Source organism: Triticum urartu, chromosome 7A (genome assembly GCF_056163025.1).
Source record: "Triticum urartu cultivar PI428250 chromosome 7A, HENAU_Tu73, whole genome shotgun sequence".
NCBI classification, from domain to species: domain Eukaryota; kingdom Viridiplantae; phylum Streptophyta; class Magnoliopsida; order Poales; family Poaceae; genus Triticum; species Triticum urartu.
The window spans coordinates 32390304-32411788 of NC_141879.1; the positions used below are offsets into that span (position 1 = coordinate 32390304).

At 46.1% G+C, this 21485-nt stretch overlaps 3 protein-coding genes across 4 annotated transcripts; 1 reads left to right on the top strand and 2 right to left on the bottom strand.

Moving 5' to 3' along the window:
- Nucleotides 1-596: 596 nt before the first annotated feature.
- On the bottom strand, nucleotides 597-3144 carry LOC125523013 (superoxide dismutase [Fe] 1, chloroplastic). The gene is made up of 8 exons (XM_048688044.2): nucleotides 2909-3144; nucleotides 2388-2603; nucleotides 2121-2315; nucleotides 1868-2039; nucleotides 1642-1760; nucleotides 1417-1443; nucleotides 1308-1331; nucleotides 597-1223 (listed from the first exon to the last, which is right to left on the bottom strand). The coding sequence occupies exons 1-8, from the start codon at nucleotides 3062-3064 to the stop codon at nucleotides 951-953; spliced, it is 1182 nt and encodes a 393-aa protein (XP_048544001.2). The 5' UTR covers nucleotides 3065-3144; the 3' UTR covers nucleotides 597-950.
- Nucleotides 3145-7690: 4546 nt separating this feature from the next.
- LOC125523673 (protein CYCLOPS) lies at nucleotides 7691-11680 on the top strand. 2 transcript variants are annotated; one of them, XM_087535000.1, is made up of 12 exons: nucleotides 7691-7809; nucleotides 8098-8337; nucleotides 8703-8749; nucleotides 9155-9292; nucleotides 9373-9421; nucleotides 9511-9563; nucleotides 9665-10311; nucleotides 10483-10529; nucleotides 10612-10657; nucleotides 10856-10904; nucleotides 11123-11251; nucleotides 11349-11680. In XM_087535000.1, exons 2-12 carry the CDS (start codon nucleotides 8143-8145, stop codon nucleotides 11467-11469), a joined length of 1521 nt encoding a protein of 506 aa, XP_087391126.1. In that variant the 5' UTR covers nucleotides 7691-7809; nucleotides 8098-8142; the 3' UTR covers nucleotides 11470-11680. The 2 variants fall into 2 exon arrangements, with proteins under 2 accessions (XP_087391126.1, XP_087391127.1); XM_087535001.1 differs by lacking the exon at nucleotides 7691-7809 and adding an exon at nucleotides 7840-8014.
- A 1046-nt stretch (nucleotides 11681-12726) lies between these two features.
- Nucleotides 12727-13736, bottom strand: LOC125523676 (uncharacterized). Its single transcript, XM_048688736.2, has one exon. The coding sequence runs from the start codon at nucleotides 13578-13580 to the stop codon at nucleotides 12867-12869; it is 714 nt and encodes a 237-aa protein (XP_048544693.1). The 5' UTR covers nucleotides 13581-13736; the 3' UTR covers nucleotides 12727-12866.
- Nucleotides 13737-21485: the final 7749 nt, after the last annotated feature.

Consider the following 21485-nt stretch of genomic DNA (forward strand, 5'->3'; position numbering starts at 1 on the left):
ACCCACCTGCTGCAGGTAGATGACTCACCTTGATCCCATCTGTTCTCTGGCCAGGTAGAAATCCCCCTATTTGGATACAACCTAAAGGTCAAAAACGACCGGGATCAGGAAGGTCGGGGTATGGATTTCAGGGATTTAAAAGTCAGGGTTCATTTGCGTCGTGCTCTACATTCTCAGGGTTCTAAATAGACTTCACTGATGAAAACGTTTTCCCTGCCATAAAACAGGTAATTTCAACTATAAATACCCACACACTTAAGACCAAATTAAAATTTCGCACAAAAAAAGAACTAGATCCTGATCAATCAAATAGAAGGGATTAATCCGCCAAATCGTTCCCGCTCTCTTTTTGCCAGCCAAATGAATCTTGTCCTCGGTTGGGTTGCTTGATTGCATATAGATGGACAGATAGATCAACATGGATGGATGGATCTGGATGCATGGATCCATAACACAGACATCTGGACATCTGGGCATCTGGCGGCAATATAGTTGGGTAGATGGACCAAATGATTCCTCTTCTCAGTTGGACCCGATTAGGAGGAACAATCTTGTGAGCATCAAAAGGAAATTGCTGATATTTATGATCCAAAAGGGGACAGAAACTCTGATTCCTCTTCTACAAAGACCAGAGTCCCAAGTGCCTACCTCCTAAGCCTATCTCTAAACAAATACAGGACATCAAACCCTGAGGCTACTTACCAAAATTCAGCCTATCCAGCATTGTTGCGTGTTGCTCAAGCGGTACAGAGATACTAATACACTCCTGTTCGACAAACATCGACAAAAACTACTGCGTGCAAATCGTGCTACAACGGTCAGCAGGAAGCAAAGTGACGCCTGTAGTGCGGTGCACGCGTTCTTCAGAGACTACCATTCTAGAGGATTTTGGACATGCTGCTCTAGCTGCCTACCCGTGCTACTGGTTGTCAACCTCATGGGATCATGGCTCAGTTCGGTACTGCCTCGCCTGCTGGCACCATTGTCACGCTGGAAGGGGCCTGCTGATCCTTACTTCTTGGTCGCCTTCTTGCCTCACCGCTGGTGCTTGCATCCCCAACGCGGCTTCTAGCCTGAGACAGAAGTTGCTTCCTTCGCTGCTTCGGGCTGGTGTGGCCGTCTCTCTCTATTGCTCGCAGAACAGCTTTCCGGAGCCTGGACTCCACCATTTCCCATGACACGAGCTTCTCTAGAACTGCAGAGACGTACTCAGCCCTTCGATTCTGCAGTCATGTAACAAGAACACACTAAGTAGCGGATATGGCAAGTATAACCACTAGAAATCATGAGCACCATTGACATCTAACCTCATAATCCAGGTAGTAGGCATGCTGTTCCCAAGACAGATAATTGGTTAGCAAAGTTACCTTTTATTAAGGAAATGCATGGAAAAGAATATGAAATGTGCATACGTACCTCCCAAACATCAATCGCAAGGAGTGGCTGACAACAAGAATAGACAGATAAAAATATCAGATCACTGTCGAATATAATATGCATGGGAGAGACAACAGATTTTAAATAAAAATATTTTCTTGTCAAAGGAACAAATAACAAGAAACCATACAAAGCTTCAAGAATAAGTACATGGTATACACTGCATGATTATGTAGGGAAACACAGTTGCAGGTAAACACTCACAGAGTGGCCCCAGACAAGAGGATTGATAGCATTTGGAGACTTTGAGATGACCAGCCTACCATAGTTGTCAGATGGGATTGGGCTTTTTGACTTCACATGAGGTAACTTGCTTCCCTTGTCTGAACCAGTTACAAAGCAGAGTTCAGTCCAGCACATTCACACCACATGGAGCAAGTTTTGAATCTGGTACACGCAGCTAACAAATGTGGGTTTAAGCATCACTTACAAGAAAGCCAAACCCATCCAGAACCGAACTGAGTTAGCGCGGCATCCATGAATTGTTTGATCATGCCGTCATAGGATCCGAAGTCTCTGTTTATAAACTTCAGAAGCCGTTCGGGGGGCTTGCCTCCACCGCCAGGCTTCATCGATCGCCAGTAGAAATCATGGTTCCATACCTACATAACATGGCCCAAGAATTAGGGATCTCAAGCATACGCAAGCCACAAAGGATGGTTCGAAACAGCATGGAATGCTACCTGTGCGGCATGGAAGAAGGGAGCGTGGGGTGGCTCCCTGCCCTCGTTGAACGAGGCAAGCATCATCTGCCCAATCGACATGCGCTCCCACTCGCTGCCGCCGATCATGCCGTTGAGCCTGTCCACGTGCATGTGCTGGTGAACTCCCCAGTGCTGCGCCACCGTCTCCTTGCTTATGTATGGCTCCAGAGCATCCTGCATTGCAACCCGTTGTCCGTCACCCCGTTCCCGGCATCAATGTTTGTGAATCATTACTTCTGTACTTACTGAAGGATAAGGGAGAGGCTGCTGCTTTATCCAGGCAACTGAATCAGCGTTGTCAGGGTTCAAGGACTCCAGCACATCCGCGCCATCGCCGATGGCATCGGCGGCTTGGTCCGCAGCGGCATCAGCAGAAACATTCGCCGTATCATCCTCGGTCACCACATTCGCCTCGCCGGCACAGCGAGTTATGTGGCAATTCCATCTCCCCCGGCTATCTCCCTAGTCACATATGTAAATACAGTCACTACACCGCACCAAAATCAAACCAAACATCTACAGAAGCTGGAAAGGACTACTGAAATCTAGAATGGTGGCACGATACATTCTAATCTAGGCACAGAGCTGTTGTAACTCCAACACAGAAGTTCATTTCTGTAACTGAAACCAAAGGACGAAAATGACAGTAATCTTGTTCTTAGAGTGTCGAGAAGAATCGAACGAGGGGTCATGACAGTAATATAATCAAGATGAGGAGCATGGGGGGAGGGGGGAAGCAACGAGAGCTGGCCGGGTGCGGAGCTTACCCTGGCGCCTCCTCTCCGTGGGAAGGTGAGGCGGCGGAGCCTCCCACGCTGCGGGGAGTCGCCGCCGTCGCGGAGGAGGAAGGGGGCCGAGCTGGAGGCGGGGAGAGCGAGGGAGAGGGGGCGGCCTCCCACCCCTGCCGGCGCGGCGAACACCATGGACGGTCGCGAGCTTGGGGAGAGGAGGAGGTGACTGACCGAGAGTGGGGGAAGGAGCAGAGGAGGGGATAGGGGTTTGGGTTTGGGTTGTGGACTGTTGTTGCTTCTCGGTGGGCTCAGATGGGCCTGAAGCCGTGGCATAGGACAGAAAACAGTGCCAAACGCAGTCCATTACGGCCCAGCGAACAAAATTCTCAGCTGAAGGCGTAATTCCAAGTCTCCGCTTTATCCACTCTTTAGCGGGAAAAATAAAACGCCGGCGCCCAGCTTCAGCAAGATTGAAGACTTTTTAACAATCCAATTTGATTCCTTTGCCTGTTCTTGCATCTCGCCTGCTGCTCTGAAGATTTCTCCAGCCAGCAAGCCATGGGAACCCTTTCTGCAACAAGATTTCTTCAACCGTCCCGGGTCATCGGCGGCGAAGCGCGTCCGTGATCCGTCAGTGCGCCGGCAGGGGTCGGCCGCCGGCGCTCACAGCGACGTGCGCCAGCCATAATAAACATACACAGCACAGCACAGCCCAGGCTTCGCTTTCAAACAGACGGCGCCCTTCCGCGGCCGCCGCAGCATCGATCGCCGCCGCCGATGACGCGGACGCGCCACCTAACGAAACATCGCCGTCAGTGACGGACGCACCTGGACTGGAGGGACGGTCAGGGGGGATCTTTGGTCAGACCTCTCCTCCTCCAACCGGAAATGGGGCCATTAAGGTCAGTGTCAGTGAGTGTAACCATGTTATTGCTTTTTTACCTTTACTTTGACAGTGAGTGTAACCATGTTATTACTTTCTTCTGCGCCGGTTAACGCTCCTGCAGTTGATTTTAAAACAGGCAATTTGCAGTGGTTTTCCTACAACCCGGTCGTCACTGAAATGATCGTGTATGCATTACCACATCAGGGAGATTTTTAAATTTTTACAGTTGAAATACTTGGTAGTATTAATGAGTAATTGCCAATGGCAACAGAAGAGGAGTTGTTTTGCCTTGTAAGCAAGCCTGTGATGACATCCTGGGGCCTGGCCATCCACTTGCTAATCCAGCATTATATTATGTCAGCATGCATCATCATTGAGTCATTGATATTGTCACCCCCTGGCAGCAAGTTACTACAGTATTATGTTAAGTTATTAACCCATTGGGGGAAAATTAAGGATAAAATGATACTTGTCAGCATAGAAACGTTTGATGTATTGGAGGAAAAAAATAATGCTTAGAAAGAATATTCCAAGAGAACCTATGGAAGATTTGTCTGATCTTTCTGTTGCGATTTTGCAGACCGTGATCGAAAGGGCATTCGTGTGAAACAGCGCGCCGCTTTTCTGTTCATGCCTGCCTGGTGTAAGCCATCTAGGGTGTTCCCTGTTAGATATTTGGGCATGCCTCTCCATCAAGGCAAGCTGTCTAGGAGTCATATTCAGCCCCTTACAGATTAAATCCAATGTAGGATAGCTATATGGAGAGGAAAGCTCCTTTTTTTATGCAGGCAGGATCATATTGATCAAAGCCTATTTGGCTAGCATTCCTATGTACCTCCTTTCCTTCTTAAATTTCCTAAGTGGGTTGTGGATCGTATGAACACTCAAATGGCTAACTGCCTATGGAATGATTTTGAGGGGCATAGGAAAATTCATGTAGCCAACTGGCCTCTGGTTGCTATGAAAAAAGATTATGAGGGTTTGGGTATCCCAAGCATCCATAACTTAAAACATTTATTTGCTAGGGGCCTGGGTTAAAAGGATATATGCTTAGAGAAGATAGAAGGGGAAAACTATTAAGCAGGTTTGGGATGGATCGATCTCATGCTCTCCTTCAGAAGGACTTCTAATGATACTCATACTATGATGAGCCTGTGGTTGACTTGGAAGCTATAGTTCACAGTATTGTCCTCTCTGAGGAGAGTGATTCCCTAGTCTGGCAATACGAGAGCTCTGGAGTTTCTTCCACTAGCTCTTTGCGTGCAGTAACCAATTATAGAGGTGTTACTCCTGTGTATATCCCTATTATGTGGAAATAAGAGTAGCACCTCACATCCACATTTTCTCTGGCTTGTCTTCAACAACAGAATCATGACCAGAGATAACCTTATGAGAAAGCCTGAGGCCAGTGTCCACACTGCCTTGCGAAGACTAGAGCGATGCCGAGCACGGAAGAAAGAGATGAAGAGCCCGGTCTCCACACTGGTCGCCGGCTGCCCCGCTGTCATGAAGCTGGTCATGGAATAACATGTCTGTAATAAGCACTAGTAGTTCCTGTGAATGTAATTTGCACAACTTGTGGACCCTGGTTCCTTTTTTTCTTTATAATAAGAAATCCATTTTAAACTGATTCTATTCCCTTGCCTGTTCTTCCATCGCCTGCACTGAAGATGTCTCCAGTCCAGCCAGCCATGAGAAACTTCCCTCGCCTGCTGCTCCGATGAGTTCTCCAGCCAGCCATGACTCATGCGAAGCTTTCTGAGACGAGATTTCTTCAACTGTCCCAGGTCATAGGCGGCGAAGCGCGTCCGTTAGTGCGCCGGCGTTCACAGCGACGGCCGCCAGCTATAACTAATAATAAACATACATAGCCAAGGTTTCGCTCTCAAACACAGACGCTCTTCTGCAGCCGCCGTGGCATCGATCGCTGATGAAGCCGACACGCCACCTAACGAAACATCACCGTCAGTGATGGATGTACCTGAACTGGAGGGACGGTCAAGGCAGATCTTTGGTCAGAAACTCTTCTTCTCTAAACGGTAATGAGGCCGTTGAGGTCAGTGTCAGACTATCAGTGCAATTATACTTTTTACTTTGACAGTGAGTGTAACCATGTTAGGGCGTGTACAATGCATAGCCTTAAGGTGATACCTCGCATGCCATGTAGGATCTGATATGACGTAAAGTAGGTTCGGATAGAGAAGCGGGATCCTTTCCAAGAGGCGGGTGCTTGAAGAGAAAAAGTATAGTCCGGTGACAAAAGCTGAAAAGGTAGGAATGAAAAGTAGAGATGCATGTGTACTAAAGTCATTATTTTCTATTTTTTAATGAGGCCCACTAGTGCTAGCTTGCATTGGGGAGAAAAAATAAATGTAGATGCCTCAAATTACTTTTTGTCATGGGGCATATGTATCCATATGCCACCATTGTACATGCCCTTATTACTTTCTTCTGCACCAGTTAATGCCCAGTTGATTTTAAAACATGCAATTTGTAGCGATTTTCCTACAACCCAATCATCAGTGAGATGATGATGTATGCACTACAACATCAGGGAGATTTTTAAATTTTTGCAGTTGAATTAGTTAGTAGTAATAAGTGTTGTTTCACCTTGTAGGCCTGTGATGAGATCCTGGGGAATGGCCATCCACTTCTTGCAATTGTTGCATTATATTATGTCAGCATGGATCATCAATGAGTCATTGATATTGTCACCCCCACCTAGCAGCAAGTTACTATTACCTCCGTCCCGAATTAGTTGTCTTAGATTTGTCTAGATACGGATGTAACTAGGGAGTATTATATTAAATCATTGGAGAAAATTAAGAATGCAGTTGTACTACTAATCATAGAAACGTTTCGTATGTTGGAGAAAACTATAGTGCTTAGAAAGAATATTCCCAGAGCACCAATACAAGATTTGTCTGATCTTTGCGTTGCAATTTTCGGTTCATACCTGCCTGATGTAAGCCTTCTAGGGTACACCTGTTCTTCAGGGGGCAGTTCTTCCACTGATGAGACAAAATGAGAAGAATGGAATCTTTGCCTGAACTTTGCATTCCAGTTTTTCTTATCTGTTCTTGCATCACTTGCTCAGAAGATTTCTCCAGCGGTAAGAAATTTTCTGCGAAAAGATTTCTTCAATCATCCCGGGTCGTTGGTGGCGAAGCGCGGCCGTGCGCCGGCAGGGTCGGCTGCCAGCGATCACAACAATGGACAACAGCTATTATAAACATAGGTGAAGTCTGTTTCAATGATACTCTTCTACAGCCGCCGCGGCATCGATCGCCGGTGACACTGGCACGCCACCTAAAGAAGCCTCGCCATCAATGATGAACGTATCTGGACAGGCGGTCGATAGAGAACTTGGTCAAAGCCCTCCTGTAAATGGCTATGGGGCCATTAAGGTCAGTATCAGTGTAATATCATACTTTTACTTTGACAGTGAGCGTAACCATGTTATTACTTTCTTCTGCACCGGTTAATATGTCTGCAGTTCATTTTAAAACAGGCAATTTGCAGGGCGTTTGCTGATTACCCACCCAATCATACAGTTGTGATTTAGTTAGTAGCAACAATAAGTAATTGACAGTGGCAGCAGAAATGTCCAGAAGGCCATCGCCGTCAAGGCGCCAACCAACACGCATCAACGACTAAACAAGATGAGAGTTGTTTTACCTTGTAAGCCTGTGATGAGATCCTGGGGACTGGCCATCCACTTCTTGCAAATCCTGCATTATATTATGTCAGCATGCGTCATCCTTCATGCTGTCACCCCCTGGCAGCAAATTGCTATTTTATTAAACCATTTGGGGAAAAGAAAATTTAAGAACACAATGATAATACTAATCATAGAAACGTTTGATGACTTTGGAGAAAAAACTATCACTTAAAAAGAATATTCCAAGAGCACCTATAGAAGATTTGTCTGACCTTTGTGTTGCAATTTTGCAGACCATGATAAAAAGAGCATCCATTTAAAATCGCGTGCAGTTTCCGTGTTCATACCCGCCTGATGTAAGCCTCCTAGGGTACACCTGTTCTTCGACGGGTAAGCAGACAAATTCTACAGAGCCCAGTTCTTTCCACTGATGAGACAAAAATGAGAAGGATGGAATCTTTGCCTCTGACTGCAGGGAAGATACCCCAATCAGTTAGTTTAGTGTCAGGCTATCGCAGTTTTAAAATTAGCCTAGTGTCTTGTGTGCCTGAGTTCTTCTGCCAAGTACCGTTTCTTAGTTTAATGAGTGTTTTAGGTGGGATTCTATTTTACAATATCTTATTTGTTCCACATAACAAGTGCACTAGTACTAAAGACAGCTTTTAGGAACTATTTCAGTCAATCATCAGCAGAGGTGAGGTGAGGTGAGCTGAGGAGGAGTTCATGGAGATGGAGGGCCGGGGTCTGTCTGACCTGTTCAGGAACACCAGCGAGGAGATCTTCCTCAAGGCGGTGATGGAGAACTCGATCGGAGTGGCAGCACCGCCAAGCATGGAGATGATGGGGTTCAGAAACATGACACAGAGCTTCAGAGAAGACAGCGAGGAGTTGTTCAACAGCTGGCTGATGAATGGAGAGGCAAGAATTCTGAGAGTTTCAAGCACTTTCTTTTACTTTTCATTTGCTTTGTGTTCTTTCTGGTATCTCTTTTGGGGTTTTCGGATTGTAAGACCAGCATCATCTTGACGCTTTCTCCTTTTGAGAAAAAAAAAGTTGAAGTTTCCTGCCAGTTTTTCCTCTCTGTGCATGCAAAGTGAAACCTATATCATGTTCAGAAGAAAATTTCTTACACTAATGAAGATCACTCGCTAGTCATTTATTGTTTAATATTACATAAAAAAAATTCTAGGATTGTTTTGGAGTTAATGATGATGATTTACTATGCCAGGTTGATCTTTTTGCTTGAAATCTATCACCTAAAGTTCTTGATTCTTTATTCGCAGATTCCAGGCTTTAGTCACCTGAATAATCGGCCTCGACAACCATCTAGGTATGATGCTGATAAAGAGTGCAGGGTTAATTGTATTGGGTGATATGTGAGTTGATGAATAAATAACTGTGTTACAAAAAGTGAAAATTATATAATCAATTTCAGCAACTGAATATTGTTACCAAGGCTTTGCAAAAGAAGCTGAATCGAGAGAAAGTACATAACCTTAGGCACCCAAATCTTACACGCGTCAATACAGTAAGCACCTAAGAAGATAATAAACACAAGTAATGGTTAGGAATCACACGTTAGTCATGCTTTGTTGTGATTATGCATGTCCATGGAACTTCTTTCTTCTATCTAGCATGTAAATGATGCTGAACTTTGCACCGAGAGACATTAGCATGGCACTGCCTGTCGAAACTGACGGTTAGTGCTACATCATAACAATTTATATTTATGCAGGTTGTCATCAGAGGCAGGTGCCTTTCCTAATCAACAACATGACATTGCTCGACAAAATTTTCTCGCCGACAACTTGATCCCTGAGAATTGTGCAGTTCCTCCTGAATACACGAATAACCATAACCAGCAACCACTCAAGTAATGTATCTTATGAACCAGCATCACCTTATAGTCAGGGATTTATGCAATCTCCAACTTATTTGTTTATCATACACCAGGAATGCAGCAGAGAAAGGGATGCAAGCCAGTGATCTACTTTTGGCAAAGGTTAGCTATCTCATCACCCAGTTACTTGATTATTACAGCTACATGGATAATATTCTAATGGATAAAAGGCGGTATTTGTTCATAAGCAGACCTGGTTTCACTGCACTCAACCAATGACTAGAAGCAGATCTTCAGAACTGAGGCATGAATTGAATCACCAATTACATGTGCATTATTACCTTCTGTAGCACAACTTTATGATTCTTCATTCCATTATTTCTCAAACCCAGCCATCTTTTGCAGGAGGCGATATGCTGCAATGCAAAGTAATGTGTCACCAATAACTACAGGAACTATGAGAGCAGCAAACCAATTGAGATTAGATTTTACCAACACAAATGCAGCAAATAGTACCCCAATGGGCAGCACTCCACTTCAGACTTCGACATTTGTATCTCCTTCATGTTCATCGACTTCCCCCTTGGACAATCCTCAAATGCTTGCACAAGATACTGTTACATCAGTGGTGAGCATGCTCAAGGATACGCTCGAGCGTAAGAAGCTCAGTAGCCCTGCCAACAGAGACATGCCACATGGCAACCCTTTTGGGTTTTACGACAACCAGCAGTTTCAACACAACATTCTTGGAGGAACAGATATGTTCCCCTTGGTGACCAATGGACATGTTCAGGACTCCCTGATGCTTCCTGAAGTCGAGAGGCCCACAGAACCAAATGCTGAGAACTTTGTTGCCCCCGCAAGCCAGATTTGGATCAGTGCAGCGTCTCGCGAACCTTCACAGAGTGGATCGTCTAATGCTCTGACGGCTCAGTCAGCCGGTTTTGAAGTATGTGATGAGCTACGTCCTATGGGGCAATCATTGTCTATGTGTGAGAGCACTAGGAAAAATGTTGCAAATGGAACAGCTGACTGCAGATCAAACAGCAAAGGTACTTCAATTATACACTTATTGCCAAGCTATATCTTGCCACATAAATGATCATCTATTAGGCAGTACAATGGATGTCAAATATTTCTTGGGATCTACTGTATTTTAGAATTGTCGTTATCATTGTGCCATGGGTGAATAACACTGAATGTATAATGTCAACAATGTGCAGATTACAGAGAGAAGGTGCTAAAAGATAATTTGAAGGATGAAAGAAAGGTAATACCTGATTCATATTTCAGAAATGTCGAAAAATTCCTCTCATGACATATGCTAATCTGTTCATTTTAATCATTGACAGAGAGTGGCCCTGACACGAATGGGATCCATCTCATCAGAACAAGCAGGTAAATGAAACAGCAAGATGTTCTTTTTGGCACCAAATCTTCGGCATTTATATGATGACTGTAAAAAGTTCTTTCTAGGCACATGTTTGTAGATTAGATGAAACATAGGGCTATTGAAAGATAATATGCTCCACCTTGCGTAGTGCTACGTCATCTGCTATTTAATCACTGAAAGCTCTAACTTGTTAACTTTTGCAGTTGATAGAGGAGATCCTACGAAGAAACGCAGGGTTGAGCGCACACGCAAGTATGTCTATGCAATTTGGTTATACTTATTATACATTTAATCTATATGTAATATTATTTCCTGCTGACATGACTGATTACCAAAAGGCAAGAACCAATTTAAGGCATGTGCCCCTATCCAAATGACTCCTCTTAATCAAAGTTCTATATACTTCATTGACCATTCCATATTGAACACCAGAACCTGGATCATGTTATTAATGACTTCTTATGGTTCAGAATGGCAGAAGCAAAGGAAAGAAGTTCGACCCCGGTAATACCAACTGACATGCAAGCGGTCCTCAAGCGCTGCGAAAACCTAGAGAAGGAGGTCAGGTCACTAAAGCTTAACTTGTCATTCATGAACCGGTGAGTACAATCTCAAATCACATTGCTGGCATGATTTCACTAGCCTGGTTTTTACTTCAGATTGCCCAATTATCCCAAATGTCTGATCTAATTGCAGGAAGGATTCAGAACAGACGAAGCAGATCGAGGATCTTCAGAAGCAAAACGAGGACATGGCGGAAGAGAAGGAGAGGCTGATAGAGGAGATCGAACGAATGGCCTCCGACTCCACGGCATGATCGCCTAGCCCTTCCGGCTTTATAAACTAATAGCAGTGGACTTGGAAAGAGTCCCTGCTCACTAGATACAGATATACACCCAATTATAGTTGATGGTCTGAATGTACCATTCTTTTCGTTCTATGTTCCTATTGTAATCTTTAACATGTACTAGTATCAACAAGAACTGATTGGTAATTGCATCTTAATCCAGATTGCAATTCATATGGTAGTAGTTTCAACTGATCAAAGAAAATGTTACTAGAAGTGGCATCAAACATAAGCAAGAAACACGAGATTTTCATATCTCAGCACCAACAACAGATTGGGAATTGCATTTGAATTCAGTTTGCAATTCAGATGATAGCTTCAGCTGAACTGATAAATAAAATGGAAGAAACAGCATCGAACACTTTCAGATCTTCGGTACAGGAACTACTATATTATTTCAGGGTTAATCAGACAATACTTGAGGGATTTGATAGAAATAGAAAGAAACATGGCATTACTTAGTTCCAACATTTCGATGAACACACAGCAATGCATCTCCAAGACCACAACTCATTACAGCAACTGTTATTTTAGGAAGATTTTCATATCTCAGTACAGGAACAATTGTTTCAGGATATTTCAGGTTTGATTAGGCATATTTCTGGAGGGATTTGATTCTTATACATGGCATTACTTTTCATTCCAGCATTTCAACAAACATACGGCATCTCAAAGATCACACCTCAATCGCTGGATCAACCAATCTGACACACCAAGAACTGGAATTGCACATGGAACGAACACCATCAGTGCTTCTGACCTGGGAAAACATAAATGTTACTAGACATAGCATCAAACATAAGCAAGAAAAGGAACACTTTCAGATCTCAGTTAGCAACAACAGATAGGGAATTGCACTTGAATTCATTTTGCAAATCACATCATAGCTTCAGTTGAACTGATAAACAAAATGTAAGAAACAGCATCGAACACTTTCAGAACTCAGTGGAGGAACTGCTAAATTATTTCAGGGTTTCCCTTCAATAACATATTGTTTCAGGGTTGATCAGACGATGCTTGAGGGACTTGATTCAGATATAGAAAGAAAACATTACATTACGTTTGAAAGAGATTAAGAGAACACGCAGCAATCAGTCGCATCTCCAGACCACACTCAATACAGAAATTGCTATTTTAGGAAGATTTTTCAGACATCAGTACAGGAACTATATTTCAGGATAACTCAGGTTTGATCAGACACATTTTGAGGGATTTGATTCATACATAGAGACATGAAACTAGATTCCATTCAAGCATTTCAACGAACACACAGCATACTGCATCTCCGAGATCATACCACAATCGCTAGAGCCACCGATCTGACGAACCAAGAACAGGGATTGCAAATGGAAACGAGCACCTATCCATCAGTGCTTCGACCTCGGCGAGGTCCTCCTTGCCGCCGGCGCCTCAGCAGCCTTCCTCTTCGGTGAGGTCCTCGCCGCAGCCCCAGCCGCCGGCGCCACCGCCTTCCTCTTCAGCGACTTCTTCGCCGGTGCCTCAGCGGCCGGAGCAGGAGCAGCAGCCTTCTTCCTCAGCGGCTTCTTCTTCGCGCCGCCCTCCAGCTGCGCGGCGGCTATGCGGTCGAACTCGTCGGAGAGCTTCCTGACGCGCTTCCTCTTGGCGGCGGCGGCGATGGTGACGAGCGGCACCCCCTCGCCCTCGGACTCACCGGACTCGGAGTCCTCGTCGTCATCCACCACCTCGCGCCGCATCGCCTTCTCCTGGGCCGCGACCTCCGCCTCGTCCTCGGAGTCGTCGTCGTCGGAGCCGAGCGCGTCGTCGAGGGTGGCAGGGGCGGGCCCGTGCCCCGCAGCGCGGACCTTGGACTTGGCGGACTTGGCGGAGACCCGAGCGTCGCGGCGCGCGGTGCGGCGGAGCTTGACGAGGTTGCCCTCGATGCGGCCCTGCAGGCGGAGGCGCTTGGCGCCGAGCCCGCCCATGGACCAGTGCGCGTCGCGCGCCCAGCAGAGGAGCGCGTCGGTGACGGGCGCCGGCGGGTCGACGCGGTCGCCGGGGAAGACGCGCGGGCGCGGGAGGCCGCCGCCGTAGAACCTGCCGGGGCCGAGCGCGACCACCATGGTGACTTGAGATCGGGCTGGCTGAACTGTCTTCTTCCTCGGCCTGATACTCCGGCGATCTCTCTGCTGCTCTGTGGATCTGGGTGAAGGTGGGGAGTTGAGGATTGCGGCGGTGAGGATGGATGAGAGAGAGAGAGGGGCCGGCGAGGGCGTTTATAGGTGGAAGAAGAGGCGCGCATGGCAGGAAATGGAGCAGAGAGAGGGGGGGTTTGGCGCCAAGAAAATGGCGGTAAAATAATTTGGCGCGGCGGTGGGGAAATGGAAATGGCGGGATGCGGGAGCAGACCTGACCAAACGGGCCGGCCCGGCCCATTGTAATCATGCCTGGCAATCGGGCCGGCCCGTGCCGTGCCGTGCTGGCCCGTGTGCTGCAGCCTGCAGTCCAGGCACGGCCCAACTGGTAATCGGGCCGGCCCGCCAGCACGCCAGGCACGCTGGCCCGCCTACTGTTTGGCCTATTGGGCATTTGTTTTTGACCTATTTTTTCCTACTGGGCTAGTATTTGGCCATATAGAGATATATACAAAAAATAAAAAAAAGGATAATCTTGCCGTGTCGTTCCGGCCCGTGTGCTCAGCCTAGCAGCCCAAGCACGGCCCAGGGCGTTCTGCATGCCGGGTAAGGCACGTTTACCCCGTGTCGTGCCTGGCCCATGGTGGGTCGTGTCGGTGTGCTCGTGGGCTGGCCTAATTGGCTTGACCCGTTCGGCCAGCTATATGCGGGAGCCCCATTCTGCTTGCCAGGCCGTTCCATTCTCACTCATGTTTATGCGACTGGGCCCTGCTTGAGAAGTTTCCTAACCCATCCATCTCTCTCTATGTGTGCGCGCGCGCATAGGTGGGGCCGCTGTTGTATCTTTGTTTTTATCCAAGTCATGTATTCATTTGTGGTAGACAAAAAATCATTTACCTTTATATTTTAGTTTTAAAAACATAATTACTACATAAACTTGTCCCGGTGAGAATAGAGTCATATAAGAAGAACTTAAAAATCGACTAAAGTTGGAGAGGGCACGTCCTACACGCATGGTCATATCAACCTATTTAAAAAAATGCATTCTAAATACGTTTTAAAATGTCAAAAAAAATTCGAAAGAAATTTTCACTCATGCATTTTCAAAACATGTGTGCGCGGCACAAAGTTTTGTGAGAAAAATCTATTTCTATTTTGCCTCCACAAAAGTAACAGTGCTTCTAAAAAGCGTTTCATGACACGTTTTTTTTTATTTTTTGCACAAACCAAAGAAAAAGTTATTTTTCTTACATAACTTTTTTTGTGTGCGTATAGATGTTGGGGATCGTAGCAGAAATTTAAAATTTTCTACGCATCACCAAGATCAATCTATGAAGTAATCTAGCAACGAGGGGAAGGGGAGTGCATCTACATACCCTTGTAGATCGCTAAGCGGAAGCGTTGCAAGAACGCGGATGAAGGAGTCGTACTCGCAGTGATTCAGATCGCGGTTGATTCCGATCTAAGCGCCGAACAACAGCGCCTCCGCGTTCAACACACGTGCAGCCCGGTGACGTCTCCTACGCCTTGATCCAGCAAGGGGAGAAGGAGAGGTCGGGGAAGACTCCGTCCAGCAGCAGCACGACGGCGTGGTGGTGGTGGAGGAGCGCGGGACTCCAGCAGGGCTTCGCCAAGCACTACGCGAGACGAGGAGGGAGAGGGATAGGGCTGCGCCAACAGGGAGATCAAATCGTGTGTTGGGCTGCCCCTTTGCCTCCACTATATATAGGGGAAGAGGGAGGGCTACGCCCCCACCTAGGGTTCCCACCCCAAGGGGTGCGGCAGCCCTAGATCCCATCTAGGGTGGCGGCCACAAGGGGGAGAGGGGGAGGCGCACCTGGGGTGGGCCTTAGGGCCCATCTGCCCTAGGGTTTGCCCCCCTCCCCTCTTGGAGGCGCCTTGGGCCTTGGTGGGAGGCGCCCCAGCCCACCTAGGGGCTGGTCCCTTCCCACTATTGGCCCATGTATGCCTCCGGGGCCCGTGGCCCCTACCGGTGGACCCCCGAACCCCTCCGGTGGTCCCGGTACACTACCGGTGATGCCCGGAACACTTCCGGTGGCCAAAACCATACTTCCTATATATCAATCTTTACCTCCGGACCATTCCGAAACTCCTCGTGACGTCCGTGATCTCATCCGGGACTCCGAACAACATTCGGTAACCGCGTACATACTTTCCCTATAACCCTAGCGTCATCGAACCTTAAGTGTGTAGACCCTGCGGGTTCGGGAGTCATGCAGACATGACCGAGACAACTCTCCGGTCAATAACCAACAGCGGGATCTGGATACCCATGTTGGCTCCCACATGCTCCACGATGATCTCATTGTTGGAAATATGCCCTAGAGACAATAATAAATTGATTATTATTATATTTCCTTGTTCATGATAATCGTTTATTATCCATGCTAGAATTGTATTGATAGGAAACTCAGATACATGTGTGGATAAATAGACAACACCATGTCCCTAGTAAGCCTCTAGTTGACTAGCTCGTTGATCAATAGATGGTTACGGTTTCCTGACCATGGACATTGGATGTCATTGATAACGGGATCACATCATTAGGAGAATGATGTGATGGACAAGACCCAATCCTAAGCATAGCACTAGATCGTGTAGTTCGTATGCTAAAGCTTTTCTAATGTCAAGTATCATTTCCTTAGACCATGAGATTGTGCAACTACCGGATACCGTAGGAGTGCTTTGGGTGTGCCAAACGTCACAACGTAACTGGGTGGCTATAAAGGTACACTACGGGTATCTCCGAAAGTGTCTGTTGGGTTGGCACGAATCGAGACTGGGATTTGTCACTCCGTGTGACGGAGAGGTATCTCTGGGCCCACTCGGTAGGACATCATCATAATGTGCACAATGTGACCAAGGAGTTGATCACGGGATGATGTGTTACGGAACGAGTAAAGAGACTTGCCGGTAACGAGATTGAACAAGGTATCGGGATACCGACGATCGAATCTCGGGCAAGTATCGTACCGATAGACAAAGGGAATTGTATACGGGATTGATTAAGTCCTTGACATCGTGGTTCATCCGATGAGATCATCGTGGAACATGTGGGAGCCAACATGGGTATCCAGATCCCGCTATTGGTTATTGACCAGAGAACGTCTCGTTCATGTCTGCATGTCTCCCGAACCCGTAGGGTCTACACACTTAAGGTTCGATGACGCTAGGGTTATAAAGGAAGTTTGTATGTGGTTACCGAATGTTGTTCGGAGTCCCGGATGAGATCCCGGACGTCACGAGGAGTTCCGGAATGGTCCGGAGGTAAAGATTTATATATGGGAAGTCCTGTTTTGGTCACCGGACAGTTTCGGGGTCACCGGTATTGTACCGGGACCACCAGAAGGGTCCCGGGGGTCCACCGGGTGGGGCCACCTGCCCCGGGGGGGCACATGGGCTGTAAGGGGGTGCGCCTTGGCCTATATGGGCCAAGAGCACCAGCCCCAAGAGGCCCATGCGCCAAGGGATAAGGAAAGGAAGAGTCCTAAAGGGGGAAGGCACCTCCGAGGTGCCTTGGGGAGGAGGGACTCCTCCCTAGCCGCACCCTTCCTTGGAGGAAGGGCCAAGGCTGCGCCCCCCCTCTCCCTTGCCCCTGTATATATGTGTGGGGGTGGGAGGGCAGCCATACCTTTTGCCTTTGGTGCAGCCCTCCCCTCTCCCAAGTCCTTCTCCTCTCCCGTGGTGCTTGGCGAAGCCCTGCAGGATTGCCACGCTCCTCCACCACCACCACGCCGTTGTGCTGCTGCTGGATGGAGTCTTCCTCAACCTCTCCCTCTCTCCTTGCTAGATCAAGGCATGGGAGACGTCACTGGGCTGTACGTGTGTTGAACGCGGAGGTGCCGTGCGTTCGGCACTTGGTCATCGGTGATTTGGATCACGACGAGTACGACTCCATCAACCCCGTTCACTTGAACGCTTCCGCTTAGCGATCTACAAGGGTATGTAGATGCACTCTCCTTCCCCTCGTTGCTAGTTTCTCCATAGATAGATCTTGGTGACACGTAGGAAAATTTTGAATTTCTGCTACGTTCCCCAACAGTGGCATCATGAGCTAGGTCTATTGCGTAGATTCTATGCACGAGTAGAACACAAAGTAGTTGTGGGCGTTGATTTTGTTCAATATGCTTGCCGTTACTAGTCTTATCTTGATTCGGCGACATCGTGGGATGAAGCGGCCCGGACCAACCTTACACGTACGCTTACATGAGACCGGTTCCACCGACAAACATGCACTAGTTGCATAAGGTGGCTGGCGGGTGTCTGTCTCTCCCACTTTAGTCGGATCGGATTCGATGAACAGGGTCCTTATGAAGGGTAAATAGCAATTGGCATATCACGTTGTGGTCTTTGCGTAGGTAAGAAACGTTCTTGCTAGAAACCCATAGCAGCCACGTAAAACATGCAAACAACAATTAGAGGACGTCTAACTTGTTTTTGCAGGGTATGCTATGTGATGTGATATGGCCAAAGGATGTGATGAATGATATATGTGATATATGAGATGATCATGTTCTTGTAATAGGAATCACGACTTGCATGTCGATGAGTATGACAACCGGCAGGAGCCATAGGAGTTGTCTTAATTTATTTATGACCTGCGTGTCAACATAAACATCATGTAATTACTTTACTTTATTGCTAACCGTTAGCTGTAGTAGTAGAAGTAATAGTTGACGAGACAACTTCAAGAAGACACGATGATGGAGATCATGATGATGGAGATCATGGTGTCATGCCGGTGACGATGATGATCATGGAGCCCCGAAGATGGAGATCAAAAGGAGCAATATGATATTGGCCATATCATGTCACTATTTGATTGCATGCGATGTTTATCATGTTTATGCATCTTGTTTGCTTAGAACAACGGTAGTAAATAAGATGATCCCTCATTAAAATTTCAAGAAGGTGTTCCCCCTAACTGTGCACCGTTGCGACAGTTCATTGTTTCAAAGCACCACGTGATGATCGGGTGTTTGATTCCAACGTTCACATACAACGGGTGTAAGACAGATTTACACATGCAAACACTTAGGTTGACTTGACGAGCCTAGCATGTGTACAGACATGGCCTCGGAACACAGAAGACCGAAAGGTCGAGCATGAGTCGTATGGTAGATACGATCAGCATGAAGATGTTCACCGATGTTGACTAGTCCGTCTCACGTGATGATCGGACACGGCCTAGTTGACTCGGATCATGTAATCACTTAGATGACTAGAGGGATGTCTATCTGAGTGGGAGTTCATAAGATGAACTAAATTATCCTGAACATAGTCAAAAGGTCTTCGCAAATTATGTCGTAGCTCGCGCTTTAGTTCTACTGTTTAGTTATGTTCCTAGAGAAAAATTAGTTGAAAGTTGATAGTAGCAATTAAGCGGACTAGGTCCGTAAACTGAGGATTGTCCTCATTGCTTCATAGAAGGCTTGTGTCCTTAATGCACCGCTCAGTGTGCTGAACCTCGAACGTCGTCTGTGGATGTTGCGAACATCTGACATACACGTTTTGATGACTACATAATAGTTCAGTGCGTAATGCTAAACGGTTTAGAGTTGAGGCACCGAAGACGTTTTGAAACGTCGCGAAACATATGAGATGCTTCGAGGGCTGAAATTGGGATTTCAGGCTCGTGCCCACGTCAAGAGGTATAAGACCTCCGATGATTTTCTTAGCCTGCAAACTAAGGGAGAAAAGCTCAATTGTTGAGCTTGTGCTCAGATTATCTGAGTACAACAATCATTTGAATCGAGTGGGAGTTGATCTTCCAGATAAGATAGTGATGTTTCTCCGAAGTCATTACCACCAAGCTGCTAGAGCTTCGTGATGAACTATAATATATCAGGGACATATATGATGATACTTGAGATATTCGCGATGTTTGACACCAAAGTAGAAATCAAGAAGGAGCATCAATTGTTGATGGTTGGTGAAACCACTAGTTTCAAGAAAGGCAAGAGCAAGAAGGGATACTTCATGAAACGGCAATTCAGCTGCTGCTCTAGTGAAGAAACCCAAGGTTGAACCCAAACCCGAGACTAAGTGCTTCTGTAATAAGGGGAACAACCACTGGAGCAGAATTACCCTAGATACTTGGTAGATAAGAAGGCTGGCAAGGTCGATAGAAGTATATTGGATTTACATTATGTTGATGTGTACTTTACTAGTACTCCTAGTAGCACCAGGATATTAGATACCGGTTTGGTTGCTAAGTGTTAGTAACTCGAAATAAAAGCTATGGAATAAACGGAGACTAGCTAAAGGTGAGCTGACGATATGTGTTGGAAGTGTTTCCAATGTTGATATGATAAAGCATCGCACGCTCCCTCTACCATCGAGACTGGTGTTAAACCTAAATAATTGTTATTTGGTGTTTGCGTTGAGCATAGACGTGATTGGATTATGTCTATCGCAATACGGTTATTCATTTAAGGAAAATAATGGTTACTCTGTTTATTTGAATAATACCTTCAATGGTCTTGCACCTAAAATGAATGGTTTATTGAATCTCGATCGTAGTGATACACATGTTCATGCCAAAAGATATAAGATAGTAATGATAGTACCACCTACTTGTGGCACTGCCACTTAAGTCATATCGGTATAAAACGCATGAAGAAGCTCCATGTTGATGGATCTTTGGGCTCACTCGTTTTGAAAAGTTTGAGACATGCGAACCATGTCTATTGGTGTATATGCATGAAGAAACTCCATGCAAATGGACCGTTTGGACTCACTTGATCTTGAATCACTTGAGACATGCAAATCATACCACATGGGCAAGATGACTGAAAGCCTCGTTTTAGTAAGACGGAACAATATAGCAACTCGTTGGAAGTAACACATTTTGATGTGTGCAGTCCAATGAGTGCTGAGGCGTATAGTGGATATCGTTATGTTCTTCACAGATGATTTGAGTAGATGTTGAGTATATTTACTTGATGAATCACGAGTCTGAATTATTGAAAGGTTCAAGTAATTTCAGGGTGAAGTTGAAAGATCGTCGTGACAAGAGGATAAAATATCTATGATATGATCATAGAGATGAATGTCTGAATTACGAGTTTGGCACAGAATTAAGACATTGTGGAAATCGTTTCACAACTAATACAGCCTGGAACACCATAGTGTGATGGTGTGTCCGTACATCATAACTGCACCCTATTGGATATAATGCATACCATGATGTCTCTTATCGAATTACCATGATAGTTCATGGGTTAGGCATTAGAGACAACCACATTCACTTTAAATAGGGCACCACGTAATTCCGATGAGATGACACCGTATGAACTATGGTTTAGAGAAACCTAAGCTGTCATTTCTTAAAAGTGTGGGGCTGCGACGCTTATGTGAAAAAGTTTCAGGCTGATAAGCTCGAACCCAAAGCGGATAAATGCATCTTCATAGGACACCCAAAACAATTGGGTATACCTCCTGTCTCATATCCTAAAGCAATAAGGGATTGTTTCTAGAATCGGGTCCTTTCTCGAGAAAAAGTTTCTCTCGAAGGAATTGAGTGGGAGGATGGTGGAGACTTGATGAGGTTATTGAACCGTCACTTCAACTAGTGTATAGCAGGGCACAAAGAGTTGTTCCTGTGGCACCTACACCAATTGAAGTGGAAGCTTATGATATTGATCATGAGACTTCGGATCAAGTCACTCCCAAACCTCGTAGGATGACAAGGATGCGTACTACTTCAGAGTGGTACGTAATCCTGTCTTGGAAGTCATGTTGCTAGACAACAATGAACCTACGAGCCATGGAGAAGCGATGGTGGGCCCGGATTCTGATAAATGGCTCGAGGCCATAAAATCCGAGAGAGGATCCATGTATGAAAACAAAGTGTAGACTTTGGCGGAACAG